Genomic DNA, 22144 nt, shown 5'->3' with positions numbered 1-22144 from the left:
CCTGTTTATGTATTAATCATTAACTAAGTAAATGCATATTAATTTACCAGCTGCTGTGAGAAATTAAATGATCTTACTTGGTTATTACACCTGCTAAATTACCTTAAAAGGACCCAGTATACTATTGTTCTACTGATTTCTACTCATTTATTTATGCTGTGACTATTTAAATCTATAGGAAGTAAAAAAAAAAAGCAACAACCCATAGACACATATATATACATAAATAAATTTATACCAGCACTCACCTTCTGATGGTATGACTTTTGGGTTGCAGTCCAAGTAACGCCTGGAAAAGTGTGACAGCACCCTCTCCCTCTCCTGCGTCTCCCCCATCAGTGCAAACTGCCTGAGGAAAGTCCTGCAGCACAAACACAAAGTCAGCAGATGGTTGCTAAACACCAAAATGGTTACAGATGACCTGTTTTAAACTGTTTTTACCATTAAATTGCAGTAAAATAACAGATGTAGTGTTACATTACTATTAAATTTATTAGACTCTTTTTTAAACACGATAGCTGTACTTCTAGCTTTAGTGTTTCCATGAAAAAAAAACAACATCGCAGAGAAAAACAAAGTCATTCAAAACTTTGTCATTGTTTTCAGCGACTGAAGGTACTAATTCAAGCATGAAGTAAAATAAGATTAAATATAATTGGATTTTTATATTTTAAGTGTTTTCTTTTAAAGCGTAGTCATGTCATGTAATATTGGAGTCTAATTTTAGACTTTTTTGTTGTTCATTATTAGAAGTGTCGAAATTAAACTATCAAAATAAAAAATTTTATTTATTTTTTTAAAAATAGGACGCTTTATGTTCCTGAAATTCATCATTTTCATGTTCCACAACATCACCAAAATATATTAATACATGAAAATGCTGGAATGACTGATTCACATGCTTCTGAGGTAGATTTTGCCCTTTTGAAGATTTTAATTCATTTTCTCTGTCAAAAATGATTGTTGAGTTTATTTTCTCTTCATGTTTCTCAGTGTGTTTATTACCAACTTCCTGTTTTAATTTGATAGTGTGTGTCTGCTGTGTAGGGATGGGTATTGATAAGATTTTAACGATTCGATTCTTTATCGATTCTCTTATCGATTCTTGTTTTTAAAAAGGAGAACACTAAGGTCGATTAGCTTAGAATTGTTTTATATCTTCTCTTTCAACAAGATAGAAATTTAGGAGTAACATGGCCTTACAAACCCAACAGTGAGATCTTAAGAGATCCACAGCCTACGGCTCTTCAATGGGGTGTCACAGGGTCCCCGGGGAAAATTGTAAACGTAAAATAATAAAATAAATATTCTTCTGTAGCAATAACAAAGTATAACATAAATTATTCTGTAGCAATTACACAAGAATATCCAGTAATGTCCCTGCCAACAATTAAACACATTCACTTACCATCTGCTGTGGCAAATGGCTGCAAGGTTTTGACCACAAACTAGTCACTGCTCGGTGACATGCGGGCCTGAAAAGAGACGCTACCGGTAGACTGCAGCGACAACTGCCAGCGAGCGCCAGCCAGACTCTGTCTGTCTGTCTCATCATGGTCACCTAAATGCACAATGGCAGGTTTTGTAATAAAGCAGATCGCGCTAACATAATATGCACTGTTAGTTGATTATTTACCTGCCGCATTAACGGGAGATGACGTGCAAACGTTACCGCTGCTGCTGCTGGGTTGAGATTCACGAGTCCGGAGCGGAATTAAAGACATTCATTTAAGTTCATCGCGTGTTTTGTGAGCGAATGCTTTTGCATATTCGTAGTGTTTCCTCCCTTAATGAAATATCTACTTTGCAAGTATTGCAAGTTGCCCTGAACGGATGACAATCCGTTCTCATAAAGTATAAACAAACTTTTAAGCGTTTGAGCCGCTTAGGCGCCGTGTTTCCTGCCAGGTACGCTCCGACGCTCCGCAACGTGGTGACGTCATTCGGGGCGACTGGAATCGATAAGGGAATCGTTTGCAAAAATGGCAAACGATTCCAAGGAATTGAAACAGTGGGAACCGGTTCTCAACAAGAACCGGTTTTCGATACCCATCCCTACTGCTGTGCCTATTCTGTAGTCTGATTTCCTGTTTGTCATTTTCCCTGATGACCTTCACCTGTCCCACAGCTTTCCCAGCTGTGTTCACTTACCAGATTACCCCATGTGTGTGTATCATAGAGCCGTCTTCACTTTGCATTTTGTTGTAATGTCTGTTAAACTGTGCTGGTATCGTACCTGTTGGATTTGTTTCAAATTTTGCCTGCAGACTCTTCATTGAACTTTGTATAATCTAGAATCACAGGCTTTTTCTTACGTAGTCTGTCTTTTTGTTTGTATCCTGAAAGCCAAACATACAATGACACCACACTCTCACTCAAGAAACAGAAAAATGTTCTTCAATCACATTTTTGAAATGTTAGTCTAAAAAGCTCCTACTCAAATACAAAGTACAAAGTCATGTGACAATTTAAAAACTGACTTAAAATAATCCTAATGTCTTTTTTAAGTTTAAAAAAATACCATCCAAACTTTCATATGTTCATAATATTTCCAAGAGATTTAACACCAGGATGTTCTTGCTTTTAATGTTTCAATTAAGAAATTAGTCCTGAGCTTAGAAATGATGTTTTATTGCAGGTCTGACATATATTTAATTTGTACGGAGCGCCTCTGATGACATGGTCCAAAAAATAAATACATTGTGGCCACAAAATACTAGTTCGTGGGCACGAAATGCTAATTTGTGGGCACGAAACACTTGACCGATAACCGTGATCCTTCCCAGGCCCTTGCAGTTGGTTGACAACAAAATCTATCCCGGTGTCCAGGTCGTACTTACGTCTGTGAAGCAACTGGGCTCTCAATATCCTGTTTAAATGTCTCTCCGTAATAATGGTTCCTTGCATTGCCAGGCTTTTCAAAATGCATTTGTAGCTCATTCCCAGCCTAAAATAAAACTCAATCATACCGTCTCTGTCCATGGTGTATAGGTTTAGCCTACTCTTATGCTTATGTCTCTATGCAGCTGTCCAGGAATTGTATCAATATGATGTGCGCACGCTATCTATTTCGTTGCCACAAACGTGTAATTCGTTGCCACGTTATAACCAATTCGTGCCCACAAATTAGCATTTCGTGCGCACGTTATACCTATTTCGTGCCTTCGAAATAGTATTTTGTGGCCACAAATAAGTATTTCGTGGGCACGTTTTACTATTTCGAGGGCACGAAGTAGTATTTTGTGGTCACAATTTATTTATTTTTTGGACCATGTCATCAGAGGGGCTCCGTAAATTTGCTTTTGTTTGCCTTGGATTAAACATTGCCTTAAAATTTCAGGCAATCCAGATAGGTTAAATGACTGAGTCATTTCTGACACATAAATTGTTATTATTATTGTGGCGTGTTGGGAGTGGCTAGTTATCTCCCATCATGCCTTGGGAATATGTGTTGCTGTTTAAGATGTTTATTGTTTACGGTTACGTGCCTCTAACTTGTTCTTGATGCTGCAGTATAAATTCAGCGACAGTTATTGTTGATGGAAAGAATGTAAATGGCCTGTATTTGTATAGCGCTTTACTAGTCCCTGAGGACCCCAAAGCGCTTTACACATCCAGTCATCCACCCATTCACTGCAAGCTACATTGTAGCCACAGCCACTCTGGGGCGCACTGACAGAGGCGAGGCTGCCGGACACTGGCGCCACCGGGCCCTCTGACCACCACCAGTAGGCGGCAACGGGTGAAGTGTCTTGCCCAAGGACACAACGACCGAGACTGTCCAAGCCAGGGCTCGAACCGGCAACCTTCCGATTACAAGGCGAACTCCCAACTCTTGAGCCACGATCGCCCAGAATGTAGACCATGAGTGAGTTCAGGCGACCCTCTGAAGCACAGTGCAGTCCAGTCTAAGGGTTCAATAAAGAGCTCCCCCTATCTGTTTGGAGTAGAACAACAAGCTCAACCTCTCTGTGGGTGTTCTGTTGTTAAGATTCCTCAGCTTGCCACATTATAATAATTATTATTATTATTATTATTGTTATGCAGATTAATTAAATCAACAACATGTAAAACATTGCACTTCCTTAAAACAGGGGTGTTGAAAGAATGTTAAAGAGTTAAAGTCCCAGCTTTTGTATGTGTAATCTTGTAGTACAAGGAGTTTGCACAGAGAATAATATGTTTGACTTTTTTTTTGAATGGAGCATTTTTACACAGTAATAACACTGATTTTAAATCCTGTAGATTATTACTTTTTCTTGAGCAAAGTTCATGAAGAAAAAAACGACAAAAAAAACTCACAGCATTGGTTGTTTTTTAGCTTATGCCCAGAATGAATAAAACTAAATAATAAAGATAACAAACATAAACCTCTTTAACATCATGCATGTTTATACTGTCAATAGTCTTTCAATGCAATTTCACAGCTGGCCTCTAGAGAGCAGTGTTTACCAGAGGAGGGCGACCACAAAAGAAAACAAAGACATCAAATGTGCATTTTTCTCTCTAACTGGGATCAGCATCACAGAGAGAGAAGAGGTTTACACCAATAATCAAATGCTTTGTTGATTTTAGGGGAACTGTTGGCCATTTTTCAGTTATCTAACATCAGGAGTCTGATGTTAAACTGACTTAACTGTGATTTCTTACCGCAGCGCCTGGTCCAGAGTGAGGCCTGTGAAACTGAAGAAACTCAAATACTCTTCTGCAACCATGCGACTGAAGTCATTACTGCAAATAAGCAAACAGAGACACAGTAGAATTATACGCAGGTTTATTAGGAGAGAAAATAACTGCGGGAAGAAGCAAAGAAACTACAGCGATCATAAAAGCTCAGAGTGTCAGTCAAACACTCAGATGGCAGCTTTCTCAGCTCGGTGAATGGGCTCAGTTTGGGCTGTCAGTCAGTCGGCGTGCACTGGCACAGTCAGATTGAGATGCAGACCGGAGGCCAGAAACACAGAGAAGAAAAAGGGAGGAGATTCCCAGGGTGCAGCTGTCAGAAAATGAGAAAACCCTTTAATCCCAAATTCTTTCTCATCAGCACGAGCAAAGCAGCTGACAGACTGACGGGCTGATCGAGCAGCGGAGGAATGCAGATCTGCTGTAACACGGCGCTTTTTAAAGGGGAGCAGAGTAATAAATGTGCAGGAAACTGAATTTACATGGGTCACAGTTTAATAGCTTCCATTAAATAAACATAAGATGCAGCAGGAAGGAGATTTTTACATTCATCTTACAGTATGATGACACATAGTAACCTCTTATTGTTATTTTTGATTTTTTAGTGGCAGTAGCAATACTGTAGAGGTTGATTTTGTTGAATTATTATTGATAATTCATGATGCATATGAATATAGCACAAATGCTTGGTGCATTGCATTGAACTACGTTAATTAAACTACAATGGATTCGTTTGATTGCCTTGCAGCCCAACCTTGGCCTCCAGTCATGTTTGACCAGGGTATGTACCTTAACATGCCTTCTTCCATCTCAGGATCACTAAAATTAGACACATCCTGTCTTAGAATGATGCTAAAAAACTAGCTTATGCATTTATTACTTCTTGGCTGGACTACTGTAATTAAACATCATCATTATTATTATTAGTTTGCACTAAGAGCTTAATAAAAAGCCTTTTAGTTGATCCAAAGTGCTGCAGGCGAAGCTCTATCAGCCACAAGGATTTTATCACAATACAGCAGCTTACTTCTTGCTGAGGTGGCGTGCCACATCCGACTTCCTGAAGCCGTCCAAGTTGAAGAGGCGTTTGGCCAGGCGTTTGGCCGCTGCCACGTCGGCACGATGGCTGCCGTTGGTCAGGGTGTCACTGCTGCCCAGGCCCAGCCTGTCGCTGAGGTCCTGGTCCAGCTCGGAGTCGGTCGCAAGACGGGCCTTCTCCCTGCTGAGGGGTAAGATGGGAAGGTGGCAGTGGAAGACAAAGTGGAAAGAGTTATTAAAATCAGGTGCTGAGAAGGAAATAAAGCACATTATGGTTAACAGAAATGGTGAATAATTCAAAGGGACAGTGCACAAAAGGATAAAAGGGGGAACAAAGAATGACACTGATATAATAAACCCCATAAATCCAGTTTATCAATAATTTAATGATATTAATGTCTCCTGTGTGCTTAAAGAGTTCAAGTAAAGAAAACGAGAACAGATAAAAGAGAGATGAAAACAGCGAGCCTGATCGGGGAAAAGCGGCTAAGAAAATGTGAAAATGTAAAATAAAATAAGAGTAAAGACACGTGATGAATCCTGAATGTGCTGGAAACAACCGAATAAACAAGCTGAGCATCACATACATCAGAACATATGCAGATCTTTAATTTTATATTCAAACACAGCATGCTGTAAGATTATGTAGTTTATTAACTGCATTCAGAATCTCCTCCGTTGCCAGAGTTCCCACTTTTGTTATCACATCCTAATTAAGCCCTTTCAAAGCGTTAGCCGGTTCAGAAGTGTGAAACTTATTACATCTGAATTATTCCTGTGATAATAATTTAAGCATGTTATGTCACACCGAGCTAAAAGAGAAGTACTTTTCCATCCTCTTCTTAAAGATGAACGAGGTCTCTGAGTTCACTTTCCGAAAACTCAACATGACGTTGGCTTTTTTGTTTTTTTTGGTCTGTGCCATCGAGAGCTGCGTGGCCATTCTGGTCACGCCAGAGAAAACAAAGACAGTCCAGCAGCCCAGAGATGTAATCCAAAAAGAAAGAAAGAAAGAACGAAAACACTTCCTGAATAAGGCGAGCTCTCACTTGGATTTCTCAGCATGAGGAGCGAGCCAAGAAAACCCACAGGCTTTGCTTCGCTCATTCACACATTCTCATACTGTACTTGAGTCAGGCAAATCACACCAGAGCAAACAGAGATTAAAAACAGAAAGCCACAAGGGTTCAAAGGTCAACTGAGGTTTCACAAAGCACACAGAGGATCAGCCGGTAAAATGTTTACTGAGACTGAGTCTGAGGTCCTTGTGTTAGCATGCTAATTTGCAGCAAACACAGTGCAGTTCGGCGGATGGGTGCCTTTATTTTGAAAATATTTTTATTTTGAGTTTAAAAAAACAAGATAATGGAGAAGTGTGCATTTTTACTAGATTGTGATCCAAGATGAAAGTGGAAGGATGAGTACATGTGGGAGGAGTGAATGCCTGATTATTTCATTACTTTTTAAATAGAAAGAATTTCCCAAATGTGGAATAAAGTGTGTCTTTTATTATTATTTATCATTACCTCTATTCTACCAGAAAGTCCAACTGAGATCTCTTTTACATAAAAGACATAACCAAGATAGGAGACATAAAAGCTGAAAATGCAACAAATACAACTTAAGATATTTAAATTATTTCATGTCCAAGGTGCAACCGCTCAGAGGAACGTAGCTGCTAACTGTTGGTACTGGAAAGAGAACAAATGGGTTTATAGAGGAAAATATACAATTCGTGTTTTCTTTGAGTGGTCAGTGATGGCCAATCCACCAGATCTCTTGTTGTTTAGTGAATTCTACAGCAATGCAGTCAATAGATGTTGAGAAATTGAACAGAATCAGCCCAGCGCCGTAGAAAAATGTGAAGTAGTAAAAAAAAAAAAAAAAAACGGTCTGTGGTCATAACTCAAACTTGGATCTCTGATGAGCTCTGCTCCGACCTCTAAATGTGGACAAGAATCAGTGCACATGAGGGGAGACAGGGTCAGGGTCATAAAAATCAGAAGAATGATCAATACATTTGTGACACTGTGTTGGATAAAATACAGAGTGAATCTAACCCTAATGGAAAAAGAAGAAACTGGGCCACCATCTCACAGCAAAACTGATTTTTTTACTGTTTAATTTTCCATCTGTTAACTGCAGAAATCTGTGCACCATTGCTTCAAACAGATATTCTGATGTGGCCTGCTGGTACAGGCTGCTGGAGGAAAAGTCGGGGGGTCTCTTAAATAATATGAGTTCAACAGCTGTTAAGACAATCCACTAAGAGCCAAAACATGTCAGCCTGCTGCTAGCTTTAGATACAAGGTCAGGGGATCAACAGGAATCGTGGGCATTCATGACCCGGGACCATGAATGTCCCGGAAGATGCTGAAATAGTAAAAGAAGTGATGACCTGCTGGTGGTGCTAGAGCTGAGGAAGAGTGAAGCCCTCTCTCACTAGACTTCACACTCCAGGAAGTGTATGTATTCACAAAACATCGAATAATTTATGAGAAAGTTTAAATAAAAATCCAAACGTGAACCCAAGAAGTCAAAGCCCTTACAGGAAAGGGATATTACAATCTAAACAGATTTTTTAAAGCTCATTTAAAGCTAATTTACCAAATGTACAAATACCAAAAAAGATAAGGATATTTCTTTGTTTGATTGTAGCTATTTTTAATTTTTAAAAGGTCTGTTTTGTATTTTTGTTAACCACAATGTTTTTTTCACAGCTAGATTTAGTTAACTATAATAACCAAGTGCTGATATAACATCTGGGAGTCGTGACTGTTCAAAGCCTGATGGTAATGGATGTCTGGAACTTTATAGCAATCCATGCCAAAATTTACAATGACATAAAGTTCTGAACCATCCCGCGATCAGCCGTCATCACTAACTTGAAATTAAAAGTCCAAAGCAAAAGAAAAAGTTTGGCAAACGTCTTGGTGTTCCCATTTTATTCAGAGGCCTCGGGTTCACGAGAGCTACATGGGCAGTCAGACAATTTTCCCAGAATTACTGTTATCTGCATATCTGCACGTCTGTTCCACAAACATGATATTCAAATGTTCACATATACACGACAGACAGGTGAGACAGGTTCCTGGGTGGTGACCTACCTGTGGCAAGACCGCCTATTTGCTAAGTACCTCTCCTCCCCGGCTGCAGACGAGCCCTGACAACAGAAGACGGCCGGTGTCCTCGCTGGCGTCACATGGCCGGCGCTTCTCCTCTGACCGCTCGCCCGACTGAACCTTCTTCTCCCCCTCGCCTCGTACCCTGAACGCATCGCCATCCACTTGGCAGGCCTAATGTAGGAGAACACCTGCACTCTCTCCCAGGAGGCCGGCAGGCTTTGACGCTCCTCTCCCGGGTCTCGAAGCTGACTGAGACTTCATGGGTGCCTCTTTTCTTTCCGTCCACTTTCTCACTCTCCCCCTGTGTTTGCTGTCATTTGATCTTCTCAGCAAGCCTCCTCTCCCCCCAAAGTAAAAGAGCTGTTTGTCCTGCAATGCCTCTCGCTCTCTATCTTTTCCCCTCTGAGTCTGTTTGCTGTTGTTTCTCTTCCCTCTTTTCACTCCTCCCTCTCTCTTTCTCCCTCCCTGTTCCACTGTGTAAACTCTCACTGTCCCCTACTGACCTTGGATTCAAAGCATGGCATGAGACTTGGCTTGTCTGTTCCCTAAAAATCACCCTCCTGCATTCATTCCTTTCTCCCTCTCTCCGTCTACATGCATCTCCAATTACACGCACTTGGCGTGTCCATCCTTTGAGTGTTGTGCAAATTGTAGTCTACCTTGTTTGTGATGTAAGCTTTTTTTCACACACCTACACAGAACACCAAAAGTGAGAAGTGTCAGGTTTAAACTGCTGGGTGTGTGCACCCAAACGGTTTGCTCTGCTGCCTCGGGCAAAGACGAGGTGGCCTTTTGTCTACATCTGTTTACAGCATACGCTTCATCTGGGCCTGCAGGAGTGTTCATAATTATAAGATTAAGCCAGCACTGTAGCTTAGGCTCTGCCACCTGTTAGCATTGTCCCATCGAGAGCCAGCACAATGCCGAGAGGGCCTGAGAGAATTCCCAGTGTCAGCCTGTGCTTTAACGGTGTCCACGGATAATTGAACCCCCTCTCAGTCCACTGGGCAGCTCGACACAATGAGCCACTGTCTAATGGTACAGAGCATCTGAAAAGGGTGATGTGAGGGAAGGAGGAAGAGGAGGAGTAGGCGGAGAGGGAGGAGGGGAGCGAAATTCCAACTTTTATCAAAGTATGGACAAGCCTTCAGGGATATTTGCCTGGCCGTCTCACTCCTGGATTCCACAGCTTCAGGCCAGCAAGAGTGCGATAAGATCAGCACTTAGCAAACATTTGCCTTCACTGTTTAGTTCATCAGGAAAAAATCTGAAACTAAAGTACGAGTTCAGGTTTACAAAATGAGAAAAAATGAAGCTGCTTTGTTTTGTCAGATTTTGACTATGAATCAGCTGAAACTTGAGACCGGATTCCTTCCTTGGACACACAAACACACTAAAACACACACTGTGCTCAGGCTGCAAGTCACACACCTGCAGCATATTATGCTCACTCTTTCTAAACAGCACTTGGTAGCAAGACTGCTGTCCTCTTGCGCCATCTTGTGGTGAAAGAAGCAGCAGTGCACTCACTCCACCTCTGCAGTGCTGTCACACTAAGTTAGGGTGACATTCACAAAGCAGTCACACATAAGCAGAGTTGGAGACACCAAGAAGCAGAAACAGGTGGAATCTGTCACATATACCGGCATGCGCGTGTCAGGGCTATCTGCATACAGATAAACACTCAGCAGAGAGTCAAAATGACGTCTTTGGGACAGTCAAGGTGAGTCTGTCACTGCTGCAGCCGCCATCTGCTGTGCATCACACATCCGTGCATGCACTTCACGCACACACAAACCCAAAGAAAAGGGTGCATGTGCATGCACAAACACATGCGCAGACAGATGGATACACCCATACACGCCTGGCAGACAGCAGAGGGACCACAGGCGGCCTTCTAATGACCTTCACTTTAGGCTACTTGACTCTCCAGAATAGCACTGCAGCAGTGCTCTGTGCAGGGAGACGGATAGAGGCAGAGACGCTCGTTAGTCTGGAGCCTGACAACAGTCCATTAACAGGGCTCTGACCTCAGATAGGAGACAATCAGCGCTGCATTAGAACTGAATCTACTTCAGAAACTGTGATTTATAACTGCATTCAGAGAGAACAGATCTGTGCGAATGAGCTGCTCAGCTGACAGTGTGGTGTGTTGACCTCTGAGTGGGCATCATGAGTCCATCCACTCAGGACCAAACTGAGAATTTTTCCTTTTATGTGAACTATTTCCTGCTGTGTGATACAAGTTTTACAAAAACTGTAAAATATCTGGATCTGATTCTCCTAAAATTATCTGAATCTGTCCGTGTGGGAAAACAGCTTATGACCGTTGGAACATCTCCTTCCAAAAAGCCAGATTAATCTCCTGCTGGAGCAGCCTCCCCTGCCTTCTGGTTTCAGGCTCTCTGCCAGATCCTGGCTGCAGGGACTTGCTGCCATTCAGCCACAGGAGCGTTAGTGAGGTCCGGCACTGATGTTGGCTCATTATGACAGGCTGGGTGGCAGGTAGGGGGTCGACTCAGTGAAAGAGTCAACTTCAAGCATACTAGGCAGACCTGGATTTGTTTGTTGTGTGTTGTAGAATTAGTATTTAAAGGGAAAAAGGATTCAGAAGCACAAAAGATAAGGTGCTGTATACATACTGTAGCTTTGCCTGTCCAAAGAGGTTTATATTAATATTATTTCTCAAGTATAGAGTCTAATTATATATCTTTAAAAAGTCATATTGGTCATATTTTCCTTACGATATTCACATATATACTTTTGGCTCTGCATAATGTCATAGAAAGGGGGATCCCTCCCTAATACAGTAAGTTGGCTTATAGAGAGATGGAAGGAACACTACAACAGCTTATTTCAGGTAGAAGATGAACTGATGGGCTTTACTAAGCCCACTATATGATAAATTAGGCTTTGAACTGCAAAGCTGATGCAGTAGAGTGAAAGGATAAAGATACAGAGATGCAATGGAGCACTTTTAGTATCACTATGCTGACATATTAACTCTGTCTACACTTGTTACATGTTGTGCGGTCGGATCGTAAGTGGACACTGGAGACACGTCGGCGTTTACGGCCGTGTGTCCAAGGAGTCTCCTTGTGTTCAGATTTCATTACGGTCTGTGTCACTTCTTCTCATAAAAAAATGGCCTCGACCGGCGAATTTATCGCCAGTCAAGAGCGAGAGCTAAATTTAAAGCTTTTGCTCATGTGCGGCTTATTCGAATGTTGACATTGGCAGGGTGAGGTCATTTGAGAGAAGCAAAAAGGAGCACGAACAGATGAAAAACGGCCACCACATCCTGTGACGATGGTGTATTTTCCCATCACGGCTCCATCAGGACACATTAACCTTTACATGTGAAATAGATCCTTCCTCTTTTCATCAGACCCTGATCTCAAAGAGAAACAGCGATAAGCTTATTCGTTATCAAGTTTCTGTTCTCTGTTTGTGGGTTTGTGACGTGCTCTGTTAGTCAGAATAAGGTTGATGTTTTGGGGATTGTATTTCCCGCTCTTCTGATGTGTTTTACATATGTTTCCTGGAAATCAGCGGATTATAATGGCAGTGAAGACAAGTTTGGATGATTATTTCCTGAGTAGTAAAGGGCTGGAGCACAGTAGCAGTGCAGGAGAAAATGAAAGGGGTTTTCTGTAACCACTGGCACTGTTTGAATGACCGGTTCTCAAACACCACTTTTCTCCTCTACTTGAGCACCGAAGCACTTTATACTTCATGCCTCATTTACTTACTCACACACACTGATACAAACACTTTTTCTTCATGTAAGTGTTTTATAGCTAACATTCATGCATCGGGAGCAACTTGAGGTTTGGTATCTTGCCCAAGGATCCTTTGGGATGACGACTGGAGCAATCGAACCACCAAACCTGCTCTGCCTCCCGAGCCACAGCCCCCAGCTGTACTTTTTATACTGTGATTAAGCGTTAGACCCATGGAGGAGGTGGCAGCTTGATGTGAAGCTGTGTTTTCTGTAGTTTAGTGTTATTTTCTCCCTAGTTTGGTTTAATAAATAGCTTTTTTTGAACCTGCTCCTCCTCTTAAGATCCCATTGAAAGTGATGCAGAATTTTTCAGAATCCTCCCCCAGATTTTTGTACATGAATAATATCTCAGACTCACCAAAAATACTAATCAGTGAACTTCCCACCTGACAAGAGCTCACCTGGGTAAGGAGAAGGAGGGGTTGCTGTACCAGCTGCTCCCCAGCTGTGAACGCTCCTGCCCTCTGGGCGGGGTATCATCTGATCCACTGCTCAGCCTCTCGCTGGAGGGAGCTCGGGTGGCGTCCGAGTCCCCCGTCACAGTAAAGATAGAGTCAGACAAACTGGGCCTCTCATCGTGCGCCAGCGGGGCAAAGCTGAGCTGGACGATCTGTCTGGCGCTCTGGCACACGGGGCCGTGGATAGCGGGTGTTAGCGTGGGCAGGTCAAAGGTCAGGACAGTGTGGGTGCTGGAGGTGAGCAGCTCCTCGCTGTCCAGGCTGTTGTACGACGTCCCTTTGGCTCGATGCGACTCCATGATGCTCTCAAAGTGGCGACTGAAGGTGTCCTCTGTGGCGAGGCGGGGTCCGGATACCAAGATGGGGGATTTCAAGGCTGGATGGTGGTTGTCGAAAAAGGTTTCCACTGGTCTGAACACACAGGATAGAAAATAAAGAAAAAGAGACTTTTGATAAGATGTTTTTTAAATGGAATTTACTGAACTCTTGAAAAGTTGTGACTTTTACTTCCTGATTATGACCAACTTGAAAAATAGGTTAGGGATGAGATCCCTACATGTAGGTCAGGGGAACATCCTGCATCACCAGAATTCTCCTGTTTGTGTTTACAGCCTCGCACGAGACGTCTGCTCACCTCTTCAGAAGGTGTCCAAACACCTCAGGCTCCTCCTCAGCTGCATACTGCTGCTTCCTGCTGTCTCCCTGCATCCTCACACTTGCCCAGCTCACCATTTCTTCCTCTTCTTCCTCTTCCTCCTCATCTTCTTCTCCTTCTTCCTCCACAGCTCTTCCTTCCCTTATCGCCTCCTCCTCCCCATCTGTTCTCCCATAAGCCAGCCCTCCCAGAGGGCTGCTGCCCGTCCCTGAGGTTCCCTGCACGCTGCGGTTGCTCCCAAATGCAGAGTCGGCGTCTTCCTGCTCGGCCAGCAGCACCTCGTCTATGTCCGTCTCACGGTAGCATCGAAGCGGGACAGCGTCCAGGTCAGTTTCTGAATACTTGAGTGTCCTGCGAATGATGCCCGTTTTGGGCGATGTTCCTATGATGGCTGGGGGAGGGGTCACCAGCTCTACCTCCACGTGCTGCACCTCGTGGTTGGCTGAAAGCAGAGGCAGGGAGGATGGCGGAGTCGGGGTGGGAGACTCGCTGGAGTTACCACTAGGAGGAGCTGTGGAGGTTCCCTCTGGAGAATCTGCAGAGGAAGAAAATCATTTATGACCACTTAAAAGAAACAAGCTCTTTTTGCTCTCCTCCCCCTTTAAGACCATCCTTTGTTTAAGCAAGCTTTCTTCTGATTGGTTTCCCTTTGTAAATGGCAGGGAGTAGCACACTTCTTTCTTGCATTGTGCTGCTAAACACCATTTTCTCAAATTGTGAATGTTATTGTTGACTTTGCAAATTTGGTCAACTTGATTTTTTTGACTTTTTTCAAATATTTCTGTGATGATAACAATAAATAAAATTCACAGAAATCCTTGTTGAAACTAAAATGTTTACAATAAACGGGAGAATTATATTAGGAAGCTCACTGATTTTATTTTCCTTAGTTAAACAGAAAAGCTTTTGTGACGAAATCCCTGCTGCCCTGTTCCTGTATCAGCTGACACATCACACCTGAATATGTTTCCCTGAACGACACACTGTGACATTGAAAGCAGTACTGCTACTTCACTGGCTTCTCTATCTCTGTGTGAAATGTTCCCGTGAGAGGAAGGATGAGGAAGGAAGAACATGAAGGCAGAATGTGCAGAAACTCAATATAAGTAGGATAGAAATGCTCTCACGTTTCTCCCCCCTGCCAGCAGCCTCCTCAGCAGGGGTCCCAAATAAAAACTCCCACTTAGCACGAGCGATCTTCTGGCAGTGCAGCGAGGGCATGGGCGCTGCACATCCACTGTCCGTCTGCAAGAGACACACACTAACTTAAAGCCTAACTCAGTGCAGCATTAATGGGCAGGAGGGGAAAAGGTGGTTAGCAAACAGTCAAAAATCCAGGTATACCTTCCTTCCTTCTTTTTTGGGATCAGCAGAACCCACCTGTATTCCTGAGGTGGCAGCCCCGGTCTCGTTGCTCTGGTGACTGGACTGGCTGGACTCTGGGGACACACAGTCCCTGTCTCCCAAGCTCCCCGTTACCCCACTGGAGCTGCGTGACGACCCTCCCATGACGCCATTCTGCTCCCCCTCAGGAGGCTCTGCGACCCTCCGTGAACGAGGCTGCAGCGCTGCACCGTATCCCTCCCCCTCGTTACCTTGTCCTCCCTCATCACAGCCCTCATCCTCCTCTCCAGAGTCCAGGACCACAGGACCCAGAAGAAGGATCTCCCTCCTCCTCTGCTCAGCCCGCTTCTGCTGTGCTGTCGGGCTGAGAGGCCTGCGGCGCTGCCTGGATTGTTGATCAGGTGTTTGGACCCTTTTAGACTCTAATCCGGGCTCGGGGCTTGGCTTGGGGCTGTTTTCCATGTCATTCCCCCACTGCTGCCTGGAAGTCCAGCTGACTGGTGCCTCCTCAACACTTTGATTGATAAAGAGCCTGCGAGCGAGCTCTGTGCAATCCCCTTTCTCGAAACAGCTCGGATCTCCTTTCCTGTCCAGGCCTGGGGACCAGGAGTCTCCGGTGTACTGTGGCGGTTGACGGCGATGCAGGGTGGGGGTATCTGGTGGTCGGAGCTCAGCTTGGAATAGCCTCGGGTCCCTAATGGGGGAGCTGAGCTCTGTGGGAGGATGAGAGGGACGAAGGACACGTGAAGGAAGGGCGGGGGAATTCTGAGTGGCTGATAAAATGGAGCTCTGCTGCATTGTGTCATGATTAGTGTGACAGTTTGTCTCTTGTGATTGTGAGTTTTCAGGCTGGTGCGAGTCTGTGTTGTCGGTTGCTGGCGTGTGTTGTTGGTCGTTTAAAGGGATGTTCATTCTGAGCGTTTGCTTAAACTGTTGTGCATTTGGAGCTGGTTCTCCAGAGTTTGAGCTGCTTGTGAGCTCTCCTAAAGCATTGTGCAACGAGGACCTCCTCGCCTCTGTGAGAACCGAAGATGCTTTGGTGGCCTCCTCAGCCAGCCGGCGAGCAACTTCAGGACTGTGAGCTGGAGAGGAAGATTTGCTGTTGCTTAACTGGTTCAAACCGTCGACTCCATTATTGCCAAGTTGGAGGATTGCGCCCTGCGGTGAAGTGCTCATATTGCAGGTCCTCTTAATGTGTCTGTTGACAACTGGACTTCCAGCCAGAAGAGGGCTTTGGGGCTCAGGGGGCCCGGATCTCTCAAGGGAGGACTGCTTGGACTGTGAGGATAGCTGGTCTGAGGCTGGGCTCCGAGGCAGCCCACATGGAGCCAGATCTTTGGGGTTTACGCTGATGTTCTGACGCTGAACGGGAGATCCAGCCCAGGACTGACAGCGCGGTTGTTGGTAGTAGCATGAAGCTGAGGTGTGCTCAAGTGCGTGGGCCAGTTTAATCCTCAATAAGGGGGATCCAAACTCCTCTACAGCCCTCTTGGTAGCTGCCCTGCCGATGGGGTCAAAGTGTGGCTGGCAAAGGCCGGGGGAGAACGTCTGCTGGTGACTTCCTGGACTCTGGAAAGTCAGCTTGGGACTGGAGCTGCACGATGAATCGGGACTCCCAAACCAAACTGGGTCACTGAGGCGTTTTCGAAAGCGGGAAGGCGTGGAATATTCCTCTCTGGCTCGTCTCTCGCACACAGAGTTGCGCGGACTCTCCACTTTCTTCACATTTGACTTCTCGACGTAACTGAAGGTGACCACACTCCGCTTCCCATCACTGACTTCCTCTTCATTAAGCCTCTTGTGAATAGGAGGGGTGTGAGGGACACTGACTTTTCCCGAAGAGGTCGCTGGTGAAGGGTGCAGGGGTGAACTCCAACGCTTGCTGATCGTAGGTGAGCTGCTGGTTTGCTGGAGCTGAAAGCTAACGGTATTTCGACAGGGAGACTGGCCGTGCGTGCAGTCCTGAGCCAGGCGGCGAGCCGTGGAGGCTTTGCTGACGATCTGGCGTGTCGTCTGGCTCGTTAGCTGAGAGAGGAGCTCCACGGGACTGTCCTGAACCGAATGCCCCTGAGCAATCCCTTCTTCACTCTCCCTCTTTCCTCCATTCTGATCTGGGGCAGACCTCACTTCCACATACAGATGAAGGACTTTTCCAGACTGGGACATGACCTCCTCTCAGCACGTAATGAGGACACAGAAACAGAAATGGAGCAGAGAAAGAGGCAGACAGGGTGGAAAGAGGGCTCTTCTTTGCTCTTTTTCTCTGTTTTTGTCAGTTCGGATATTGTTTTCCTGCTGGTGGTGGGTGTCAGTTTATTTTTAGACGGTCTTTCTTCTCCCTCCTGTGTGCACGGCAGAGACACACAGGCTGAACGGCCAGAGGACAAACATGCCCACGGGACGACTCCAGCAGCTCCCTATTCTTCATACCTGTGAATGAAAGAGAGGAGCTGTTGTTATCTTTATGTATCCTCAGATGACTCCTGATACACACTGGATGATTCAGTATTTACGATGCTCAAAAGGACCAAGCATCAGCTTACTCTCTGGAAACCCACTCACACGTTTCGGAAGTCTTAATTTGTCAGCTGTGTTCGATGCTTTCTGTAACCGCCATCTAGACACAGTTCACTCCTAAACTGTGTCAGCTATTTCTGTCATTATTCATGTAAACACTGGAGCAAATATATTGAGTATCTTCCATGATTGCCCTGTTTTCTCAACATATTCCCACGATATTGTGCCTCTAATGTGTTTATGGTGGCCAGCTTTTTCCTCTCCTGCTTTCAGTGTGATTTCATCCACGTTTTACTTTGCTGCTTCTTTCTGAACATTTTTTTATTATTCCCAATTATTTTTAAAACTATATGGTAAAACATTGAATGACCTTAAAGAGACTCTTCAAAGTCAGTGATGTTATGTGGTGCAATTACAGTGTTAGGTCCAGAAGTTTAAGACAACAAAATGAAACAAATTCAATCTTGGTTTTTTTTTTCGTGGAGTTTGAAAGAGTTAAGATGTGACTAAAGTACAGACTTTGAACTTTGATTCAAGGGTTTTAATAAAAACATTGTAGCTATTTTTATACAAAGTACCCAATTTACAGAGACTCTAAAGTAACTGGCGAAAATACTTTGCAGTCAATGAGTGTTTCAAGTCTAGAACCAATGGAGAACACCAACTGCTGCATATCGTCCTTTGAGACTAAAGCCACCTTCAGCTGCTAATTGTTTGTGGGTCTCTATACTTTCTTGGCTATCTCAGGTTGTTTATGCAGTTTGGTTTGGGTCATTATCCATTTGCACTGTGAAGCTCTGTCCTTCAGGATTCATCCTGCTGCTGTTTCTATTGATGCAGTCACGTCATCAATAAACAGCAGTGATCTGCTTCCACTGGCAGCCATACATACCCATGGCATATAACTGTCATGATCAATAAATATGAAGCAACAACTCTGAGTAAAACGCAACTGAAATATGAAAAAATATAACAAATTAAATGTTTATTAATTAATAATTAACCATGAAGGAAAATGTGCTTCTAAACAGACAATTTGATCAGATTCAATTAAATGTAACATTTTACACTGTAGTTATAAAACAAAACTACATGAAACATTTTACATGTATGCATTTTGTTTGAGCCTGTCTGTGGCTCCTTTTTGTACTTAAAAAAAGTAAAAATGTAATTATGAAGCATACTTAGTGTTTTAAATGATTTGATCTTAAATGATCAGAGATAAATCTGGTGATCTTTCAGTATTTTAGCTGTTGAAGTTTTACAGTGAACAAACAGCGGAGAAATGTACTCTGTGTACAACAAACTATTGTTGCTGTGGTAATGGCACCTTAAAATAGTTTCCACTGTATGACGCACAAGTGCACACAACCAAGTCTCACAGATTGTTTTAGTGACTGCATCGCTTCATATAAAGTCAATACAAATAATATGTTTAAAGGGTGCACACTTGTTTCCTAAACACGTGCATCATGAGAAGGCGAAGAAGAGTGTGCAGGCCAGGTGGCGCGGGTGGTGGAAACCAGCGTCAGAGGTGATTTGTGACAGAAGGTTTCCAAGATGGTAGTGAGACCTGCTATGATGTAAGGTTTGGAGATGCTGACACTGACAAAAAAACAGGAGGCCGAGCTGAAGATGTTAAGATTTTCATTGGGAGTGAGCAGAATGGACGGGATTAGTAATGATTACATCAGAGGGACAGCTCAGGTTGTTAGTGTGAGACAAATGTACAGCAGCAAGGCTGAGATGCTTTGGACATGTGCAAAGGAGGGACAGTGGATACAGTGGACAAAGGATGCTGGATATGGAGCTGCAAGGCAGGAGGAAAAGATTCATGGTGTAGTGACGGAGGACATGCAGAAGGTTGGTGTGACAGAGGAGGATTCTGGGTATAGGGTTAGACGGACACAGATGATCTGCTGTGTTGTGAACCCTAACAGGAGCAGTCGAAGAAGAAATGCATGGTGTGTGCGTTAAAAACACAGAAAAACCTAAAATGAAGCACAATGTGTGGTTGCAGAAATATAAAATGTAAAGCTCAGTGAAAAGGAAGAAAGGAAAACTACAGTGACAGTCAACCTGACGACTGTATGTGGCTCCATGAGCTGAAATGAGCTGACACTCCTGCAATAAACCAAAGTTCTCTGATGGTTAAGTGAGAGAGGATGGAGTCTCCTCATGATCAGGTCCTCATCATTTCCCTTCTCCCCTCACCCCCAACCATTCACGGCAGATGGCTGCCTCTCCCTGCGCCTGGTTCTGCAGGAGCTTTCTTCCTATTAAGAGGGAGTTTTTTCTTCCTGCCATTGCCAAGATTGTTGAGGTTTCTATATATTATTGTGGGGTCTTTACCTTACAATGTAAAGCACCTTGAGGTGACTGATGCTGTGATTTGGTGTTACATAAATGAGTTGAACTTTATCTTCAATGGACACTTGGCTGATATCAACACTGCAGGATTTAGTAACATTGTTTGCACTTTGTCGCTCTGCTTTCATTGTTACATCAAGCTTTCCACCTCAGTCAGTTGTGTTTTTCTTTTCTTTTTCAAATATTTTCTTTTTTGTATACAATTGATTTTTATTGAAAGTATGCATAAAACAAATTCATGGTTCCTGGGTTGTTTTGGAGGCAGAGCTCGTATGACTGTGCGCTGCAGCTGCACTGCTAAAATCTCAGCCAAGGAAAAAGGCAAATAAATAAATGAAAGTTTCAATTGGAGACAAATGATAGAAAGAAAAATAAAAGGCCTCTGTTATTTCCAATGACAGATACTTCCAAAAAAGTAAATAATGCAGCTTTTTTATGATGTCAGAGAGAAAATGAGCTCATCCTGTCATCCTGTAGAGGAAGCAAGAAATTATCCCCTCACGTCCTCTCCCGCTCTCTGAAAAGAGCTGATGACCGGGATCGATTTACATTCTGAATAAAACAATTAAAGGCTCTGGACTCACAGGGAAAATGAGAAAATGAGGCAGGTTCAAATGATTCATGGAAACTCTGATCGGATTAGCGTGATCAGATTTTATTCAGGAATCGCCGTGACACTGATGCAACGATGATGAAGAGGACTTTCTCTGTGCAAAGATATTGAATTAAGTAATATTTAGTTCCTGTCTATTCACTGACAAGTCCACCATCAGATCCAGCTGGCTGCTCAGCCACAACATGCACATGAAGCTAAACTCTAAGCACAGAAATCTCTTTGTTATTCTCTTTGTTATAGTCCTCGTTTTCTCTTTCGAGCTAAATCCCCTGGCGGTTACTCATCTTGGCCGAGCTGACCTCTTTCCAATCGTCTCCATTCTGTTTAACATTGATGCAGAATGACTTTCCACGCCAGTGACGACGCAGACAACAGAACTCTTGTGTTAAAAAAAAAGAAGTCACTCAAATGAGGACGGTGAACTCCAGCCTGCTGCCAGCAGTGACAGATTGGAGCTGCCTTATGGTAGCAGTGGGAGAGAACGTGCACGCTCATAACTGAAGCCGACAGAACAAAGAGAACTTGTGAGTAAGTTGGCACGCCGAGCGACCAAACTTTCCCTCCCGTAACCCCAACTCATGTTTCTGCCCTCACTTCAAAGACATCAGTCTCACCGAGCTGACAAATTCTCCCTGTGACGTTTAATTATTTCCACAAGATTTGTTTGGATGTTTGCAGCAGGTTTGAGCCCTTGCATGCAATTTTTAATAAATCCTTTCCTATTTGTTGCGGATGGCAGCATTGAGCTTCACCCGCAATAAAACGTCTCTGTCTTAGTGCATTTCACTGCCTCTGCATTAGTCACATTATCTGTCATTTTCACACTTTGCAGCTAGTCTTCCCACAGCTACACTATTCACCGCCAACAACTGGCCTTTGTCCAGTCGTTGGTAGCTCCCTGGGGGCCTCTGTAAAAAGGTGTGAGGAAGACAAAGTGGCTCCTTAGCTCTAAATATGACAGAAGTAGCTGAGACTAAGGTGGAAACCTTATCCTTGAGGGCTAAAGCTCCCCAATCTGCTACCATGCCAGTACCCTAGGGTCTGCTTACACCTGCACAAAACTGTATGGATGTACTGCAAAATAATTTGTATGCCTTAATTTCCTCTTGGTGCTATTTCGGTGTAAAGTTATCACTATCTGTATTATGTTCAGAGAGCTGCATGGGAGGGTGGTGGGGTTAATGGTTTGGCCGTAAATAAGGGATGATACTGTCGTATAAATGAGTGGCTGAACTAAAGATGAATTCTCAATTTCAACTATGATTTATCATTTATAATGTGAGCTGGTCATTGTGCCCCAGGCAGACATTTAAAAAGCATTAGTAGGTTTTGCAGACATGTGATCACTAACCATGTGAGGTTAACTTACAGACCATTTTGGATGTGTGACAATCATGGGGACAATCTAAGATCAAGTGAATAAGACCCCAATCCTGCAGGCCTAGAGACTGGTCTGCAACCATCTGGCAACCACCAGTCATGGGGGGAAAATTTGTTTTGCCCAGTTGGTTGTAAATGGTTGCCCTAGGCTGATGGCAGTTGTTGGGAAAATAA

The 22144-nt window shown here is 43.7% G+C and overlaps 1 protein-coding gene across 4 annotated transcripts in view; it reads right to left on the bottom strand.

Annotated features, from left to right (window-relative positions):
- Nucleotides 1-22144, bottom strand: part of LOC100697881 (PH and SEC7 domain-containing protein 1) — a 96034-nt gene that overhangs the window by 50629 nt on the left and 23261 nt on the right. For 2 of the 4 annotated variants that reach the window (XM_013273465.3, XM_019362322.2), the window contains exons 2-8: nt 15124-17517; nt 14871-14988; nt 13723-14278; nt 13032-13499; nt 5711-5905; nt 4651-4731; nt 249-361 (exon numbers count right to left, since the gene is read on the bottom strand). In XM_013273465.3, the coding sequence (XP_013128919.1) occupies nt 249-361; nt 4651-4731; nt 5711-5905; nt 13032-13499; nt 13723-14278; nt 14871-14988; nt 15124-17253 (3661 nt within the window). In that variant the 5' untranslated portion in view covers nt 17254-17517. Of the gene's footprint in view, nt 1-248; nt 362-4650; nt 4732-5710; nt 5906-8828; nt 9306-13031; nt 13500-13722; nt 14279-14870; nt 14989-15123; nt 17518-22144 lie in introns of those variants that run through there. The other 2 variants (XM_025909663.1, XM_019362323.2) reach the window with 2 other exon arrangements.

This window comes from Oreochromis niloticus, linkage group LG8, assembly GCF_001858045.2.
Source record: "Oreochromis niloticus isolate F11D_XX linkage group LG8, O_niloticus_UMD_NMBU, whole genome shotgun sequence".
In the NCBI taxonomy this organism is placed as follows: domain Eukaryota; kingdom Metazoa; phylum Chordata; class Actinopteri; order Cichliformes; family Cichlidae; genus Oreochromis; species Oreochromis niloticus.
The sequence above is the reverse complement of the archived record's forward strand: the minus strand, read 5'-3'. Positions and strand labels throughout refer to the sequence as shown.